Raw genomic sequence first — 16,849 nt, forward strand, 5'->3', positions numbered from 1 at the left:
GCGACTGAGAGCGTTTTGTCAGTAATGGTGCTAAAGCCTTTTGGCTCAATTTGCAATGTTCTGTTTTCTTAATGCAGGAAAGTGCGTCCCCATGGAAACCATTACAGCTCCATGATTGCACACCCTCAGCCGTTCTTAACCAACCAAATGACCATGTCCACCCACCAGCCAATCAACATCGGCATTGCACATGTGGTGTGGCCACAGCCTGCTGCCAACAAGAGAGCCAAGCCTTGTGTGAACAGGTATGACACTTAGGTTTGGTATTTTAATCTTCTAAACATAAACTGAAAGGTGTTCTCTTGTTCTGAAAGCAACTTTTCTTCTTCAACAGGGGCAGCAACTACTCCCAAAACACAAACATCCAAAATATAGCATGCCAGTCCCCAAAGATGGCCGATACAGCAAAGAATGTGAATGAGGTAGCAGAGGAGGCAGCCAGATGCCCAGAGGAGGGGCGTACTGCTGGAGAGGCGCAAAGAACGAAGCAGGTGGAGGAGCATGAGACGAACTGCTGTAAAGTGGCGCCAGGCTGTGAGGAGCTTTCAGTTTCGCAGGAGCAGCGGCAGGCCATGGTGATCTCTGACCTAGCTAGCCCGACCGTGAGTGTCATCAGTATCAGCAGCGACGAAGAGGAGGGAGCACAGAGGCACTCGATGGGGGAGTGAGTACTGACCATCAGGCTACTCTTAAAGATATTTCTTATTTGGGTCTTAAATGTCTTACTTTATTGATCTCTCTGCTTATAGGTGTAAGGGGAGTGCAGATTGTGAGGCATGTCAGAGCACTGTTAGCATGGAGAGAGTCTGCTCCCTCAGCAGTCCAGACAGCACGCTCAGCACCAGCTCCTCAGCCTCCGCCCAGTCCAGCACCTCCCCCTGCAAACACCCAAACAGGTACTGTCAATGCAACAAAGCTCCTACAACTGTTTTGCTCAGTTTTGTTTTGCAACCTCGCACAAACGCAACTTCCTTCCTCATCGTTTGCCCTCTTGCAGTATGTCGGACGACGAGCAGGAAAGCGGTTGTGACACAGTTGACAGCTCGCCCGCATCAGACACCTCTGGCCGAAGCAACAGCCCCTTCACACAGAGACGATTCATCGCTGACACCAACCAGAACTGCGAGCCCCGTGTGGCCTGCGTTGCCCCAGAGACCGAGCCCAGCAAGCCTCCAGTTCGCACCGTTGTGGTGCCTCCAATGAGGGTGCAGAACAATAACAACAACAACCCTGTTGGCAATGAAATGCCTGGCAACACAGGTAAAACTAGAAGTATGACGCATTGCTAATACAAATATATTCAGTATGTCTGACTTTCAGTTGCTCTAATTATCTCTATTAGGTGTCAAGCCTACAGTTTGGGAGTTGTGCTGTTTATATGCTGAAGACTTTTAGCCCAACATCTCTCTAACCCTGAATAATTCAATAACTAAATCAGGTTTCCTTGCGCACTCAGTTGTTGTGTGTCTGAAGTCTGACGGTGTTATCCCCTCAGATGACCAGCTGAGTAGGTCATGTTAGCTCAAAGGTCCAGTCACCACTGCTGCTGTCTGCTCCACAGGTCACATGACCTGGGATTATGCTGTCTATGTAGGCCACAGAGGTTCTCACAGGTGATTATGGGTGACCTGCCCTGACGTATCTGCTCTACTCTGTGGAGTGGATATTTGTTTGCTGTCAACGCTCTTTACTCTGAGAGCCACTTTATCTGTGTGGATGTGCATCTCTCAAAGCTACATAAAACATGTGTGACTCCGCCCATAAAATGTGTAACGACCTGAATACAACATTAACACATTTTCTGGCTGCCTTAAAGAAATGTGTGTTTGAATCTTTCTTTCAGCCATTAAAGTGGAGTCACATATGCTATATGTAGGCTTTTTAACAGCTGTAGTCGGTGGGACTCTGCTGTCTCTTTCAATAACAGAGTTAATCTAAGAGTTGGCTCTTTTAAAGTGGAGGGTTCAACTCTAAATCCACAGAGTCAAATCACCTCTAATGTCAAAGGCATCAGCCTTCCCGACCGTCAAACTATTGCAACTTAAGCCCAACATAAAAGGGCACAGCTTGCTATTCTCGTGCCACCAGGTGTATTTATAGCTGATGGTCTGACCCCACTATAAGATCTATGAACAAGCTTAGTTACCAACTCCTCCTTCATCCCCCAAACACATCTATTTATAATCACCTAGATCATATTCAGAGGACAGATGCCACTGTGTTTAAAGGTTTTGGAACTGATCAAACACAGCTGAAATCCCTGATAAGCCCTCAAAGCATCCTGCCACTAATGTTGCCATTTGTGTGGTTGTTGTTGAATCCAATCTCTGGTTGCATCTCCTTCTGCCTCTTATTTACTTTGAGATGTGGATAGTGGGACACTGTACAATCTTTAACCTCTGTCTCGCTCTCTGTTTCTTCTTCTGTACCTACCTCAGTCTTAGAGTCTGTATGCCAGTCCAAAGGGCGAGGCATACCTGGACGGCACCACCACTCCACTCCCCTCCTCAACCGGCCGCAGAAGATGCCCCCTGCATTCCAGCCCCAGCAACAGCAGCCTATAGGCTTTGGGCAGGTGAGCACATGCAGTCACGTACATAATCACAAACAGGTACACATAAAAGCACCTAAGGAGTGTTGGCTGAAGACAGATTTGTAAGCCTGAGATAATTTATGATGATTGAAGCATATGTATACTTCATTAAAGGGATACTAACACTTTCCCACTAACTCAAAACCTGGGTTTAATCTCTGGCAGAGCTGGCTAGCAGTGTTTGTGTGTGGGTAGTCCCATTTTTAAATACCGGTGTGTTAAATTGTTGTTGGTGTATCTTGCATTTGTCCTTTTATCTGGCATGTGAGAAAGTAAAGAAGCTAGCAAATGGTTGCAGAAACGGGTTACATTTCTTAAGGAGATACTGTGGCTGTGACTACACTCTGCATTAAGATGATATAAGACAAACATTTGAATTGCAAGTATTTCCCTCTAAGCAGCAGCCGAGAGCACACTTACAGTGTACAGTAAATTGAACTTAACTCAGCCGCCACAGTCGCTCCTGTTGCTAACAGATCTATCAGCTTCGCTAAAAATAACTCTCAGTCTGTGGCTGAACAAGTGTATTTAAAGATTCACATTAAACTGTAGTACTGCTTACTTAAAGCTCTGACAGTATGAGACACAACAGTTAAAAAGAGTTGGATAATAATGGTGTATCTGGTTCCTCTCTCGTTCAGGTGCAGCATTTCGGTTCCTGCCATCAGGAATGGAACGGCAACTTCGCCCACCGGAGACCACAGGCCTATATCCCTCCCACCATGCATGGCCACACGTTCGCCCTTTCCCACAGCAGCCCAAACCACACCGCGGGCCCCCACCCCCACCTTGGGGGCCACCCGCACTCCCAGCCCACCTTACTGTCCTACCCCCCGGCTGGTCCTCTTGTCACGGCCGCACCCGTGGCCCACCTCCTGGCTTCCCCCGTCGCCTCCCGCCCCGTCCTCCAGCCCACCTACAGCATCTCCCACCCGGCCGGCATCGTGCACCAGGTCACTGTGGGCATCAACCCCCGGCTGCTGCCCTCCCCCACCCTGCACCCCCAGGGCCAATTCAAGCCCCTCTTTCCCCCGCACTCCTACATCGCCTCGCCCGCCTACGCCAGTTTCCCCCTCAGCCCCACCAAAATAAACCAGTACCCTTACATCTGAGCACGGCTGCCCAGGTTCCCTTCAAACCACCTGAGGGCTAAATGAGCAGGGCGAGTTCTATCTTAAACCACAAACAACATGGTTTTCATTTCCAAAACCATGGCACAACCACAGAGAAAGCAAGCTATTTTTTTTGTAGACTTGGGTGTAATTGAACTTCAAGCTTTAAAAAAAAGACAAAAAAAGAGTTCCAATGGTGGAGATGATTTGGGCAAAAATTAAGAAGGAAATAATGTATGAGTGATTGAATGAAAGAATGAATGAGTAGTTAAACTCACACTTAATGTGTTTTGCACATTTGATATATCTTTGCATTGGATCTTCTACGAATACTCCTCAAAACAGGTAAATAATTGGGGTGGTGTTGAATAGTTAGACTTTGCACCCCTGGTCCCAGCTATTTTTCTATATTGCCTTCTTACGTGTGCAAGACACATCCATATTTGTAAAGCCATCCCAGTCTCTAGCTCTAGATTGACAGATGCACACGTTGTCCACAGTGTATGTTGTACTGCGTTTGAAGTATTTGTACCTTTTCGGTGTCTTTTGGTGTTAGCAATGTCAAGTCAATTAACCGATCTAAAAATAGGGTTGTTCCTCACGCTGCATGTGGTCTTGCATGAGCAAAAAATGTAAACGGAAAGATGCATAGACGTTGCTCTTATTGTTCGTGTCACAAGACTCGCTGCATTGTATAACTGTCCCCAGCCATAGTGCCTTACATATTTGAGGTTGTTAATGTTACTACTTATATATGACTATATACATGAATATTAATGTACTGGACTGCAGCACTTGAAATTCCAATCAGTTGATGCATCCTATGTGTGAGTATATATATGCACATGTGTATATGTCCATGCATAGCCTGCATTGATGTGATGTATCGCGGATAGCGGTGCTTATATTTTGGAGTCGGTGTAAATTTCAGTGTGTAGTGAGTTACTTTTCTGTTCTCTCAAGAAGAACAGCATGCTTTGCTGTTGCGAATGCTTACTGTTTCATGAAATACGTTTCGTTTTTTTTTTTCCGTTTTCCCCTTCCCCCGAATGAACTAGTGTACAAAGTGCAAGTACTGAGTATTGCTTAATATTTGATAATCACTTTCTATTTAGTGAAACTCTTATTACAAACAGCATTTGTACTGTTTGACGAAACTGCAATACAATCTAAATAGTCGTTGATTATTTTTCTTTTTTCGTCTTCGTATTTTCATTTTTTGAGTGTTTTCACTTTGTTTCTTAGATGTTTAGAAGTGTGGTGGGCATGGCTTTGATTAGGTAAGGAAAAAATGCAAATTAATTCACGGTATGGAATCTTCTAAGCCTGAGCAAACCATGCAGTATTTGATATACACACATATATGGACATATATTATAGAGCTAGACTATTTAGTACAGATGCTTGATAAGGTGTGAGTTAATTGTGTGCAATTCTCTCATTTATGCATGTGTGACAAAGTTAACTTTTTCCCTTTACATTATACCATTTGTTAAAGGCTTAAGGCTTATCGGTGTCGACTGCTTATTTTATACATTCCGTCAGGGAGGATATATACATATATATATACGACGGGAGCACCAGTCTCTATATATATGTAGATATGTTGTGTGTGCATTCTGTTCATTTAACTAGTTTTGTGTGTAATTTTTTCGTCTCTTATTTTCAAATGAAGTTGCTTGTGCAGCACCAAAGACTGTAATTCATTTCCTGAGCAAGGTAGCTATTATGTTTGCATAGACCTCAGTTATACTTTAGTCGTAGAATGGGGTTAAATTAAAACAAATAAAAAAATTTGTATTTAAAAGAAAAAAAAAACGGCCGAGGTTTTGTCTAGCTTATTGGGCAATTAATAAGTCGTATCATTTCTTCTTGAATGTATCATAGATAAGCTGCTATATGATGATTGCCACTTCAATAGCTGTGAAATTAGGTGATTTCTCTGAGTTTAAACCTAGCGTTGCTATTTTTGTATAGGTCCCTAATTATCTGAAATAGAAGTGGTTTTGATTTTTGTGTTTTGCGTTCATATTTGGAGTGTCATTGTAACTACTGTATTGCTGATGATGAACATTAGTTGCATTTGTTGTTTCTCGGGGTGTGTGTTTTTGCATCAGTATTTTATCCTTATTAACCTTTCGGGCTCATCACTGCATATAAATGATGTATCGATGTAACTTAATTTTTGTATGTTTTCATATGGACGTTTTGTACACATCTAAAGCTGTAGCTTGCAGGATTGATTTAACTTTTTCATTGTGCGTGTACGGTATACTAGCAGTTCTCTTTTAGCGCGTTATAGGAGCACTGTGATGATGCCAGGATAAAAAAAACTAAACATCGTGTTCATTGAAAAGCTTCTGAAACTTTTCCATCAATTACACACAAACACGCTCGCCACAAAGCTCTCATACAGGTAGTTAGGCTTGTAAGGGTTCAGGTGATTATAGGCTGTGTGTCCAAAAATGAATTAAGCCCAATGTTTCTGTTCCAAAACTTATTTTACCGTTAAATTGATTTTAATTTGAGGTATTTATTGCAACCTTTTACCTGTTTAATGTTATATCTGGCTGGAATATCAGTTTCACAGTTTGATATTCTGAACTGCCTTGTGTTCGGATCGCTCTCCCCTTTATGAGTGTCTCATATCAAGATGTTTCGTCCGTGCAAAAAGTGTGGCCATTGTTCTGTGTTCCTTACTGAAATTGAGACAGTGTGAGCAGCACTGTGTATGTGCCTTGAGATTCAGAAAGTTAGAATTCAAGATGGTGGTTCCTCACCGCTTATTCAAGGAGGCAGGCAAAGAATCCAATAACCGAATAGAGCAGACCACACTAACAGGAAAACTACAAACACAACTAGGACTTCATAATCTCCCTTCTGTAATAACACACACACAAACACACTTTGAATGATATGACACTCAACGATCTTTGGATAGTCACTCTGGCTGAACAGCAGATGCAATACTTTACATTGTGCGCTCATTGCACCACCAAGTGTTCTTAGATAATCTCCATGCTTTACATTACCTTGCATGTACACCTAAGTTGCTTCACTGTGTCTTGCCTCGGAGCTGCCTGCTCAGAGCAGCTTTTTTTTCCATCGTGCAAGTTAAGACTTAGCGGGAGCAGCCAGGGCACAGACGATTACACTGGCCTTTTAAAAAATCACAAGAGCCATGCTTTTAATCCAGGAAGTAGTCTATCTGGATGTTTATTCTGTGCTCTGGGTGTAACCTGCTCTGTCAAGGAGATTATTGTGGTCCGTCATGAGTGCAATACTCCTCGTTTAAACACTGACATGGATACGGCTGCATGTTTTTAAATAGCTTTTTTTCTGACCTGTAAGCTTTTACGGATCATACTCGAGCATCATTTTGGGAAAGGAAGCTTATGACGACAAGGCATGCACTTGGCAGAGTAGTGCTTGAAACAGTTCCCCAATAATAAGCATGTGAAGTGTAAATCTGTGTTTTGATTCCTCCAAAGGTATTCACCAGCAATGCGCCTGCATAAACTCTCCCACACGTGTTAGGAAAAGAATGGATGCAAGAGGAGAGAAATCTTAAAACTGTTTTTAATTTTCCACACGATTGAGACGTTGGTTTATGGATTTTTTGTTTTTAATTTGAGGGTTCATGTAACATTTAACAGATAAAACAGTGGTTTGTAAAATTCTTTTAAACTTCTGACTTTCATATCAGAGAAAAAAAATCCTCTGCTGCGGTATTATCCTTTCGAGATGTTAATTCAGGGTCTGTATTAGTCTAAATGTGCTACTGTGTTGCTCTTTGATTTGATTTGATGAGATTTGTTCTTCTCAAGCTCTTATTTTCTGGTCATCTGTATCAATTTCAGAGTTAATTCACACTGCAAGTTATGGAATCATCTGTTTAGATTGCTCATCAATAGACTTGATCATGAAATCTGAACTGTTACTGTTTTAATACCTGTAGATCTTTTGTGGCTTTGTTTTTCTTTTGTTTGTTTTGTTTCTTTGCTTTTTTATTTCGTGCTACACTAGTTTGCCATGTAGCAATTGCACTGTGCAATATTTACAGTATGAGGACTGGGAAAACTAACTCTATGGATGTGATGTCTATTTACAGTTTGCGATAGTGTTTCCTCTCTAGTTCTCAGTGATTTAGGTGTGACCAAGCCTTCTCTACTTTGTCACATTAAGCGGGTTTTCCAGGTGACTCTTTTGGTGAGTGTCAAAATAAGACTTTATGGTGTATTATTGTTAAGATTCACTTTGAATTAAAAAAATCTATTGGAGCAGCTTGTTTTGTCTTGTGTGTTTTTTTTTCGACCATTCAGGTGCTTTTCTTGGAGTAAACACATGTACACACAACACATTAAACTGATAATATTGCAGCTTGTGCACCAAATGTGCTCATTGCCCAGTGTTTTTAAAGCCTAAGTAACATTAGAGTGTCTGCAGCAGGTGGTTATTTTAAGATTTACTAGCCATTTTGTTTTTAGAATACTCAATAACAAATGTGTATCGCAATTTCCCAGAAGCCAAGGGGACATGTTCAAATGTTTAATAGTGAAAATTATTACAATTTAATTTATACTAAACAGAAAAGGCAGCTAATCTGTGTTTTTAATAACCGGACATAGGAAAGTTTGTTTTTGCATCATAAGAAATATTTCAAGGATTAAATAATTATTGTTGTGGATTAATTTTCTGTCAGTCAGACAAGAAGTTAATTGACCAAAGTATTCTGCTACAAAGGTGGACAACAATCCTGTAGGCCACACTTATACCAATAAATGGAAATTGTTCAATTCAATTCCAACTGTTGATGAAGATCATAGAATAAGATCAAAAGCTGCAGAACAGCTACTAAATGGGAGGTGCACCCTGGAGTGAACCATGCAGACAAACAGACAAATACTATTACTAGTTAATAAACTAAAGTTTTAGAAATAATTTCATAAAATATAAACTAAAAATATGGATTATTTTCAAAAAAAGTTCTGTGTGTTAAAGTCTTTTGAGTTGAGAGGGTTTTTCTCGTCACCTAAAGAGTGGGTTCATTCAGGTTTTATAGCCTGGTTTTTTTCCTGGTCTAGGCTGACATCTAGTGGAGGAAAGGAGGTACTACAGCAGATCTTATATCTGCACTATAAGACATACACGTTGCAGTTAATGTAGCTCCCAGGGCAGGTTATAGCTAGATATGTTAGTGGAGAATAAGAAAAAAATGTATATAAAATCACCTTTAACGTTTCAATCGATCATAAAGGCAAAAATTGACTCAGTTGCTTCGCATGTCTGCTCTCATTCGTCCAGCAGAGGTCGCCCTATAGGCTGCTCTTTCTGACTTTCTCCCTACAATTAACAACAGAGAGGCTAATTTGCTCAGTTTGACCGGGGTGATGTTAGACTCTAAATTATCATCCCTCCTCCTGCTTCTCTTTCCTTAAATTTGTGGCTTAGCGTCACTGGAGCACACCCAAGCATCCTCCGTCTGCTGCAGGTCTGTATGATCCAGTCTGCCATCCACAGCTCGATGTCAAACCTTTGGCAAAGTGAGCTCTGCGCCGCCCTGCGCCACACCGCGATGATGATGCTGGGTGGACCGAGCGCAGCGGAGCGATAGGGCGCATTTCTTAATTTCCCTCCAACACCGCGTCCCCCCCACCCCAACACCAACCCCGCAAACCCCCCTCCAGCCCTGGACAGCACGACGAGACCGCGGGACCGCCGTGTCTCCCGTTCACACACGAGGATCGATCCGATGTATTATTTACGACCGAAACTTCAGCAACTTATCCACTGGATATGGCTCCCGGTGTGAGGAGTGGGCGGCGGACAGGTCACCCCAAAGTGGTGGTGGCAGGAGCCGAAGGAGAGGACCCCGGTGGGCGCTCGGATGCCGGAGGAGAGGGGAGGTGTTTGAGGACCAGGTGGCGAGCCGGAGCAGCGGGGATGCTCGGGAACTGTGTGCTGTCTGTGGGAATGCTTTTACTTGTTGTCCGGTGCGCTGTGGCCGCAGAGGGTAAGCAGCACACCGCACTAAACACACGCTGATATGTTGCATTAATCAAGTGACATCTAATGTAAAGAGCTGGAGCAGATTTGGTTGGAAATTCATCTTTTGTTTCACGCAGGCAGCGTTTTGTAATCCGCACATTTATTGCTGCTGGGTTCATGATTCACAGGCTGTACGGATGGAGCTGGATGTCTTTGCTTTATCAATTTATTGCAGAAACACTTAACTGTGTGTGGTCCAGGCACCTTTAAGCTGTTTGCATGCAGCAGGCTGTTATTGCATTGCAGTCAGGGAAGCTGTCCAGGCTGGCTATTATGAGTATTAATGTCCTGACTGACCGCTCGGACATGATATGTTTTGTGAGAGACGGTGTTGATGCTGGACTGCAGGCTGTGCTTTGTGTGATGTAACTCTCCCTCGCTTACCTAGGAGTCTTTCCACATGAGACCAAAGCCCGTCTACTCTTTTGTCTCTCTTATCAGACCATGATCCTCTGCTTCTCCTCTGCAGCTGGACTCTTGATGAGCTATAACCTCAACTTTGTGTCTCCCATCTCAACTTCCCCCTTTGTCCTACATTGTGCGTTTAAATTGTGGTTGCATTATCATGACAGAGCTTATTATTAGTGTCTGGGAGTTGTTCTGGGAATGCAGTCACAGGACAGTGAGAGCATCTGGGTCAGCACTAATGACACACATACTGTAGCCCTGTACTGTAGGTCTGTCTGTCTCTGGCGGCACAGATGCAGCATGGGTACGGTTGGCAAAAATAGCTGCCCTTTAGCTTGACGAAAAAGGGAGCAAAAGGCAGTTTTTCCCTCCCTGCAGGTGCACTGGTTTAGCTGCAGCACCTCCTCTCTTACTCTTTACACCTCCTCAGTATGGACGCCTTAGGGCCGCTCTGGTATGACCCCTAAACTGAACAAAAACAACATGTTCTTTGAGAGAGTTGAGTGTGTGTTTCCATCAGAAGCTCCGTCACCTCTCTCCAGTGTGCAAACTGTGATGTAGCGGCTGTAGTCTCACCTCTGCTGATGCACTGCTACAGTAGCAGAGTCTCCTCCTCTCTCCCTCCCCTCCCTCCCTCATCCTCCTCCTCCTCCTCCTCACAGTCAGCACATCCATTCTTAAACACATGAGCCCAGCAGAAGCGGCAGCACCTGAGCCATTCAGTACATATTGGGTGAAAATGGGCACACCGGTACTTTAAGTGTTCATCTATGTCAGGATAGTGTGCACTTGGGCTGTAGTCTTTGGTGGATATATGAGAGAATGGTTGTAGGATTCTGTGGTCTCTTACACTGCTTGACTGATAGTTTCCACTAGACTGAACAGTCTCATAATTATGTCTTTAACACCCAGGATGGTCACATGATGAACAATCTCAGAGCCCATAGGCTGTAGTCTGATGACGATATAGCCTGTGGGGACAACGGTGAACATGTCGAGCGTGTCCAGTTTAGCCAGCGGTTAGCGACAAGGACTTCCTGTCAAGACTCCCTTTTCCGTGCGCTGCATTGTTTACAGTACAGCTAGCAAATTCAGAAGCGACCGCGTGTTCAGATCAAAAGTGAAGAGAATTTCTCCCCTCCCCCCAGATATGTTAGCATAATAAATACCGCCATTTCTGAGTTCATTAAATCCCACGTTGGAGCCCGTTCATCTGTTCCTGGTGAGTCTCAGTTTCACTGTAAATAGTAAGTTACACAGAGGCTTCTTTCTGGTTTACTTCAGCGGAAAAGAAACATTTTTTCTTGTGATTTACTTTAATTAAGGGGTCTTACCTTTGCCGAAATTACAACATCATGATGCAGATCAGTAAACAGTAAAAATGAAGCTTTGTCAGGTCTGTCTTTAAGAGTTGAACGGAGGTTGGATCAAACGTTTCTGCTGCATTCAAGGAAGTCGGGAAATCGAAACGCTGAATGGCTTTCGTGACAGCGTCAAGCGAAATTTGACTCAAGTTTTGATCTAGAGCAGATTGTTAGCTGTTAGCATGCAGATGTCTGTTTATAGAGATTAATCAGAAGCTTAACTGTTGTCAGATGGCGCTGATGGGAGCCGGGATGTCATTACAGCGGATTACGTTCTGCCTGCTTTTGCTCTCCTCACGGACTGTTTTTCCTTCATATGCTGCAGCCTGCTGATGCGTGATATTACTGGGACTACAAGCGTACTACAAATGGAAACCAGAACACTTCTCAAAATCCACGCACCTAAATAGAGATTACATCATGTATAACTTCAAAATAAGAACATTTCAGATTCAACTTCCGTAACAGCAATGTGCGATTATGTCTCTTTCTTAGCTGCAACACATTTTCTTTTAATCCCACCGTAACAACAATATGCTCAGTGAAGAGCCAAGTCTATAAATCACCTTCAGAATAACCAAAACAAATCAGGATCAGGAACGAAACACAAAATTAAATTCACAATCAGCATTATCATGATCAAAATGCACTAAAATTCTGAATGCCTTTACTTCACCACCTAGAAAGGTCCCAGTTTTTAATAAAGGGACCTCCCCCTTTCTGCAAATTAAATGTTACTCATGGTTCAGTAATCTCCGTTGATATTTTACCTAACGTCTGAGCTTTGCTTGTTCCTGATTCCCTCCTTCCATTCGTCCTTATGCATCTTTAATGGGTTCATTATGCAGAGATTTATAGATGTACGTTTTCCAATGTGAACCAAGTATCGGCGAAGATACCCACATTATTTAGCAGATAAGATATTGGACATGAAGTGACTGAACCACATTAGAAAAAGCTCTTTGTCAATGCCATCATAAAATTCTGTGTTTCCTCCATCTGTTAGTGACAGCCTGCCAGCGCTTCAGTATTTTAGTGCCACAGTAATCCCTGGTCTCATACCGCCTTGGATAAAAAAGATTCCTGTGAGTCCTATTCAGAGAGCGAGACAGATTTCTGAATATGGACAGAAAGAGAGCAGTTGTATATAATTGATGCTCAGTATTGGCAGATAGGTTGAGTTAAGGTATCAGACAGAGAAAAGGGAGTCATATCAGGGCGGTGCACCGACATGTAGGAGAGCAGGGGCTCAGGCAACAAAAGGTGTTTCTACACCGGCGTTAATAATGACAGGGTATTCATGACATGCCGTGCTCAAACTCTGTATTATTGAAGAAATGTTTTTGTGAAATCTCTTCATTATCCGTTTGATAAGAGCTGTTTACAAAGATCATTAGATCAATCATTTCTCCCGGAAAGGAAAACTAGGAATGATGCAATTTAATGGCAACCAAACAGATCTCAATTTACAATTCTGCTGTTGTTGTTGCTGTTGTTTTGCATGACAGACTCTAACCCATTTTTTATAGGATATTTTAGATAGAATATTTTTATTTCACTACTTCCTTGAGAATTGGTGTGAAAACAGCAAGTATGAATTTAGGAAGGTGTTGATTTGGAAAGATGTGTGCTGCAACACAGCCATCAAACAATGCCAGGGGCACAGACACATTTTTCCTTAAGACCTGCTTTTGAGAAAAGTTATATATCTACACTAGTTTGGTTTAAAACTACTACTACTCTGGTCACATGCGGTATGTGTGAAAAGTAGACAGCTCCAAATTGACGGGAATGTCCCGAAACTAGAGGAGAATGGTTCTCTGGTTTTGGTGGATGTAGAGCTTATTTCCCTTATTATATATAAAAAATGAAAAATAATAATCTTAAACACTTAAGACCAGCTAAGAGGACACTTGTTAAAGGTGCCATATCTTTTAAATGGATATTCTCCTATTTTGCATGTGTTTGACATTTTCGGGTGTTTATTGTTCACAGTGAAAAAGTGTATAATTCCGTGTTTTTCCAGAATGACCAATCGACCAATCGTCATTCACCTCAGGTTGCCTTCTTGCACTAGCTTGTGATCAAGTCGTTGTCAAGATTTCAACTTACCATTCCGATACCTCCTGGTGATTCTGGCTCGTACATATAAGGCAGAATAACCGATCCTAGAGCAGCCATGTTTTCCACTAACTTTGGAGTGCAGTGCGGCCACTCCCCCACGTGGGATCACACACATGGGGGAGGGGCTACGCGGTCATTCCAAATACTGTCAGCCAATCGTGGCTAAGGTCTGACCTCCGGCTTGTTGGTTTCAGGAGGAAGGAGAGGCTCCAAAAAAGAATGAAATTAAAATATGTATACAATTTTTAAAACGAAACAAACTTTACCAACGTGATTCAGAAACACACTAGAATAATAGAAAATTGATAGCTAAAATATGTGTCCTTTAAGAACTGCTTTTGGCAAAAGTTATATATTTACACCGGTTTGGTTCAAAACTTGAGCCCTGTTTACAACTGTGGTCACATGTGTGTGAAAAATAGACAACCCCGAACTGACGAGAGTGCCCCAAAACTAGAGGAGAACCCTAGTATTGAGAATGGTTCTCTGGTTTTGCTGATTATAGTGTATATTTCTCTTACTATACATATAAAATATAAGACCAGCTAAGAGGACACTTGTTAAGTCAAAAGGCAAAAGGTCAAGGAATCAGCCCTCCTGCCTAATCATGCCTGAGCTGTGCATCCCCATAATAAAGATGAAACCTCCATACAGCCATGAGCGTGAATATAATCATTTACCAGGGAACCTTTTTACAACGTTGACCATAGATCATGATGCACTTTTGGTTGGGAAAAGCACACATTAGGTTGTTAGGTTGCTGTCCATCATGTTTGACTTCAAGGTAAGAGGCAATCAAACTGACGCTGTCTATTTCACAGAGGAGAAAATCTGATTTAGTAATTAAACTGATTAATTAAAATAGGGTCTGGCAGTGACTTTCAATGTTGTGTTTGCTGCTCCTACACAGTGGCTGAGACAATAGAGCTAGACTGATTTATGGGCCAGTCCAATATATATACAACAATCAGTAGACACTGCAGTACAGAAGCGCCAAATGTCAGATATCAGCGCTGGCGTCAGAGATCCAGCCCTGGTGGGGCTCTGCTGCTGTGCTTGTGTGAGGTTTACTCAATGAAAAACATCCTCTCTCGCTGTGAGCTGCTAATATCCTGACTCACAGATTCCTCCTCTGGGAATCCGAACAACATGTGGTATATGGGAACGCCAATTTTTGTCCTACAACAACCATTTCCAGATTCTTCAACAATACGCGGTACAGAGGACAGTCAGGGGTGCAGTGTCTTGTTGGTATCCTCCTGAGTACTGTGGCTGCAAACATTAATCTTTTCCATGCAGTTAGATTTATCTTTAATTACCTCGCGGGGGCTGTTGTCTGGTTTATTTCTCTCTTATTAACACAGCTGGTGGAATCGATGCTCGGCAGCAGCTCGAGGACACACAGCGGAGCGAGACGAGCAAAGGCTTGTTTGGTCCTTTCACGATTAAAACCACTTTCCTGTGACGTCGGCCGTGTTTACTCGTACTACCACAGCCCCCCGCCCAGTTGCTTATGAGTGCTGACGGCACTGTTTTGACAGGGGTTAACCTCACTGACCTCTCCCTGTATGAGACGGTATCCCTGAGCTACTGCAAGTCATCACTTTCTGCTCAGGAATGCATGGCAAGGAGACGTGACAGTAAGATTCAAAGCCATGTCCTATCTGTGATGGAGGCAGAGGCTTTAACCCGTAAAATGAGTTAGTATTCTGTGGTTCGTCTTGTTTTGCATCCTGCAGTTTTGTTCTTTTCCATGTCTTGTTTAGCCTTTTCAGGACTGTCACTGTGGTAAACATTAAAACAACTTCCAGGAATAGCTTTTAAAACAACAAGCATGACTCACCCTTGTTCTGATGACCTGTCTGTTTGCAGCAGCACACAGCGAGCATCATCTCTCTGTTTATTCACCTGGTTTCACCTCTCTGCGGTGATTTAGTGTGAAACGGTTAATTATGTTGTGGGAAAGCATGTCAGGAGGGCTTAGGATGAACGTGCATGTGCAATGTGTGTGTGTGTGCGCGCGCAGTGGAGATAGATGGTTTCTCCTGAGGTGGTCTGTGATTCGATTTGCACTCGGTGTTGAAGCCAGCGTTTGTCTTTGTGAGCAGATATCACATTAAAAGAATCAATTCAGAACACCAGAGATGATTTCTTGTGGAAGAAAAGCATTATTTAGATTCCACTCACAGCTCTCAGTCAGTTTTCTTCTGCATGTTATGCAAAGGGGAGAGTGTGTGACTCCTGTTTGGCAATGCAAGAATATGATGGCCAGACATGAATAGAGAGCCATCCAGTGTTTAAAAATATATATTAGTCCAGTAGATTATAAGAACATTCATTATCCATCTTCACTATAATTAATTCACAGGAATCTTTAGAAAGTCAGAGGTTTGCACTCTTTCCTCCTCCACCGCTGTAAACAAATCACGCAGCACTTCTACGACACGTAGATGCAATGATAAGACGGCAAACAGGCTTCTAATTAGTATCGCGGACCATCTGCCTCGCATTATCCCTCATACAGTTCACTGCAATCAGGGAATATTGTGTGCGTGTGTGTATGTGTGTGTTACTCTTCAGTATCTCTCTGTGTGTTTTTATCTGTTCCTTTGTCTCTCGCTTTGTGTTTGGGCTGTTTGGTGCAGGTTGATGGCGGACTAAAGCTCGGCTCTGCTGTTGCTTTTGAAGGGACGGGACAGCAGGCCGCCTGATTTATTGGGACTCGCTGTATAATATGGCACACTGCTCCGCACAAGGCCGCTGTTCATCACATCGCATCACACAGGGCCGATGGTGAAGATACTTTAGCTTAGCTTGTTTTTACAGACCAGACAGGGAGGACACAAACAACAAGTTACACTAGAGTAGAAGTGTTTACAGGTCCATTATGCAGCCGCAGTTCCTGTTTTGAGTTATCACAGCGATTAAATTTGTGCTCAGACTGAAGGAAGGTCTAGCGACATGGTAATTAAGGTAATACAGGTGGTAGTTATCTCACCTGACGGCTGATTCACACTGAAAGTGTGGCGTGTGTGAGATGGCAGCGGGATGTGTTCATTTTCATTTTAAATGCATGAAAACAGATGAGAGTCTTCACACTGCCGGCATTACACACGTGCATGCTTTTTCAAAGTAAAAGCCCGATCTGGAATTCTGACTCCCCTCGTTTGTAGACAATGCTTTTATTTTGAAGTGTTTCC

The 16,849-nt window shown here is 42.9% G+C and overlaps 2 protein-coding genes across 2 annotated transcripts in view; both read left to right on the top strand.

Annotated features, from left to right (window-relative positions):
* The window catches only part of hipk3b (homeodomain interacting protein kinase 3b), a 43,177-nt gene extending 35,194 nt beyond the window's left edge, over window positions 1-7,983 (top strand). Inside the window, exons 11-16 of the mRNA XM_069658000.1 lie at window positions 78-245; window positions 335-664; window positions 750-896; window positions 998-1,260; window positions 2,439-2,575; window positions 3,235-7,983. Of these exons, the coding sequence (XP_069514101.1) occupies window positions 78-245; window positions 335-664; window positions 750-896; window positions 998-1,260; window positions 2,439-2,575; window positions 3,235-3,705 (1,516 nt within the window). The 3' untranslated portion in view covers window positions 3,706-7,983. The remainder of the gene's footprint in view (window positions 1-77; window positions 246-334; window positions 665-749; window positions 897-997; window positions 1,261-2,438; window positions 2,576-3,234) is intronic.
* Window positions 7,984-9,501: 1,518 nt separating this feature from the next.
* The window catches only part of kiaa1549lb (KIAA1549-like b), a 77,256-nt gene continuing 69,908 nt past the window's right edge, over window positions 9,502-16,849 (top strand). The window contains exon 1 of the mRNA XM_069657862.1: window positions 9,502-9,718. Within this exon, the coding sequence (XP_069513963.1) occupies window positions 9,502-9,718 (217 nt within the window). The remainder of the gene's footprint in view (window positions 9,719-16,849) is intronic.

This window comes from Semicossyphus pulcher, unplaced genomic scaffold (assembly GCF_022749685.1).
Source record: "Semicossyphus pulcher isolate SPU_LCO1_2020_fin unplaced genomic scaffold, fSemPul1.0.p SCAF_1, whole genome shotgun sequence".
NCBI classification, from domain to species: Eukaryota; Metazoa; Chordata; class Actinopteri; order Labriformes; family Labridae; genus Semicossyphus; species Semicossyphus pulcher.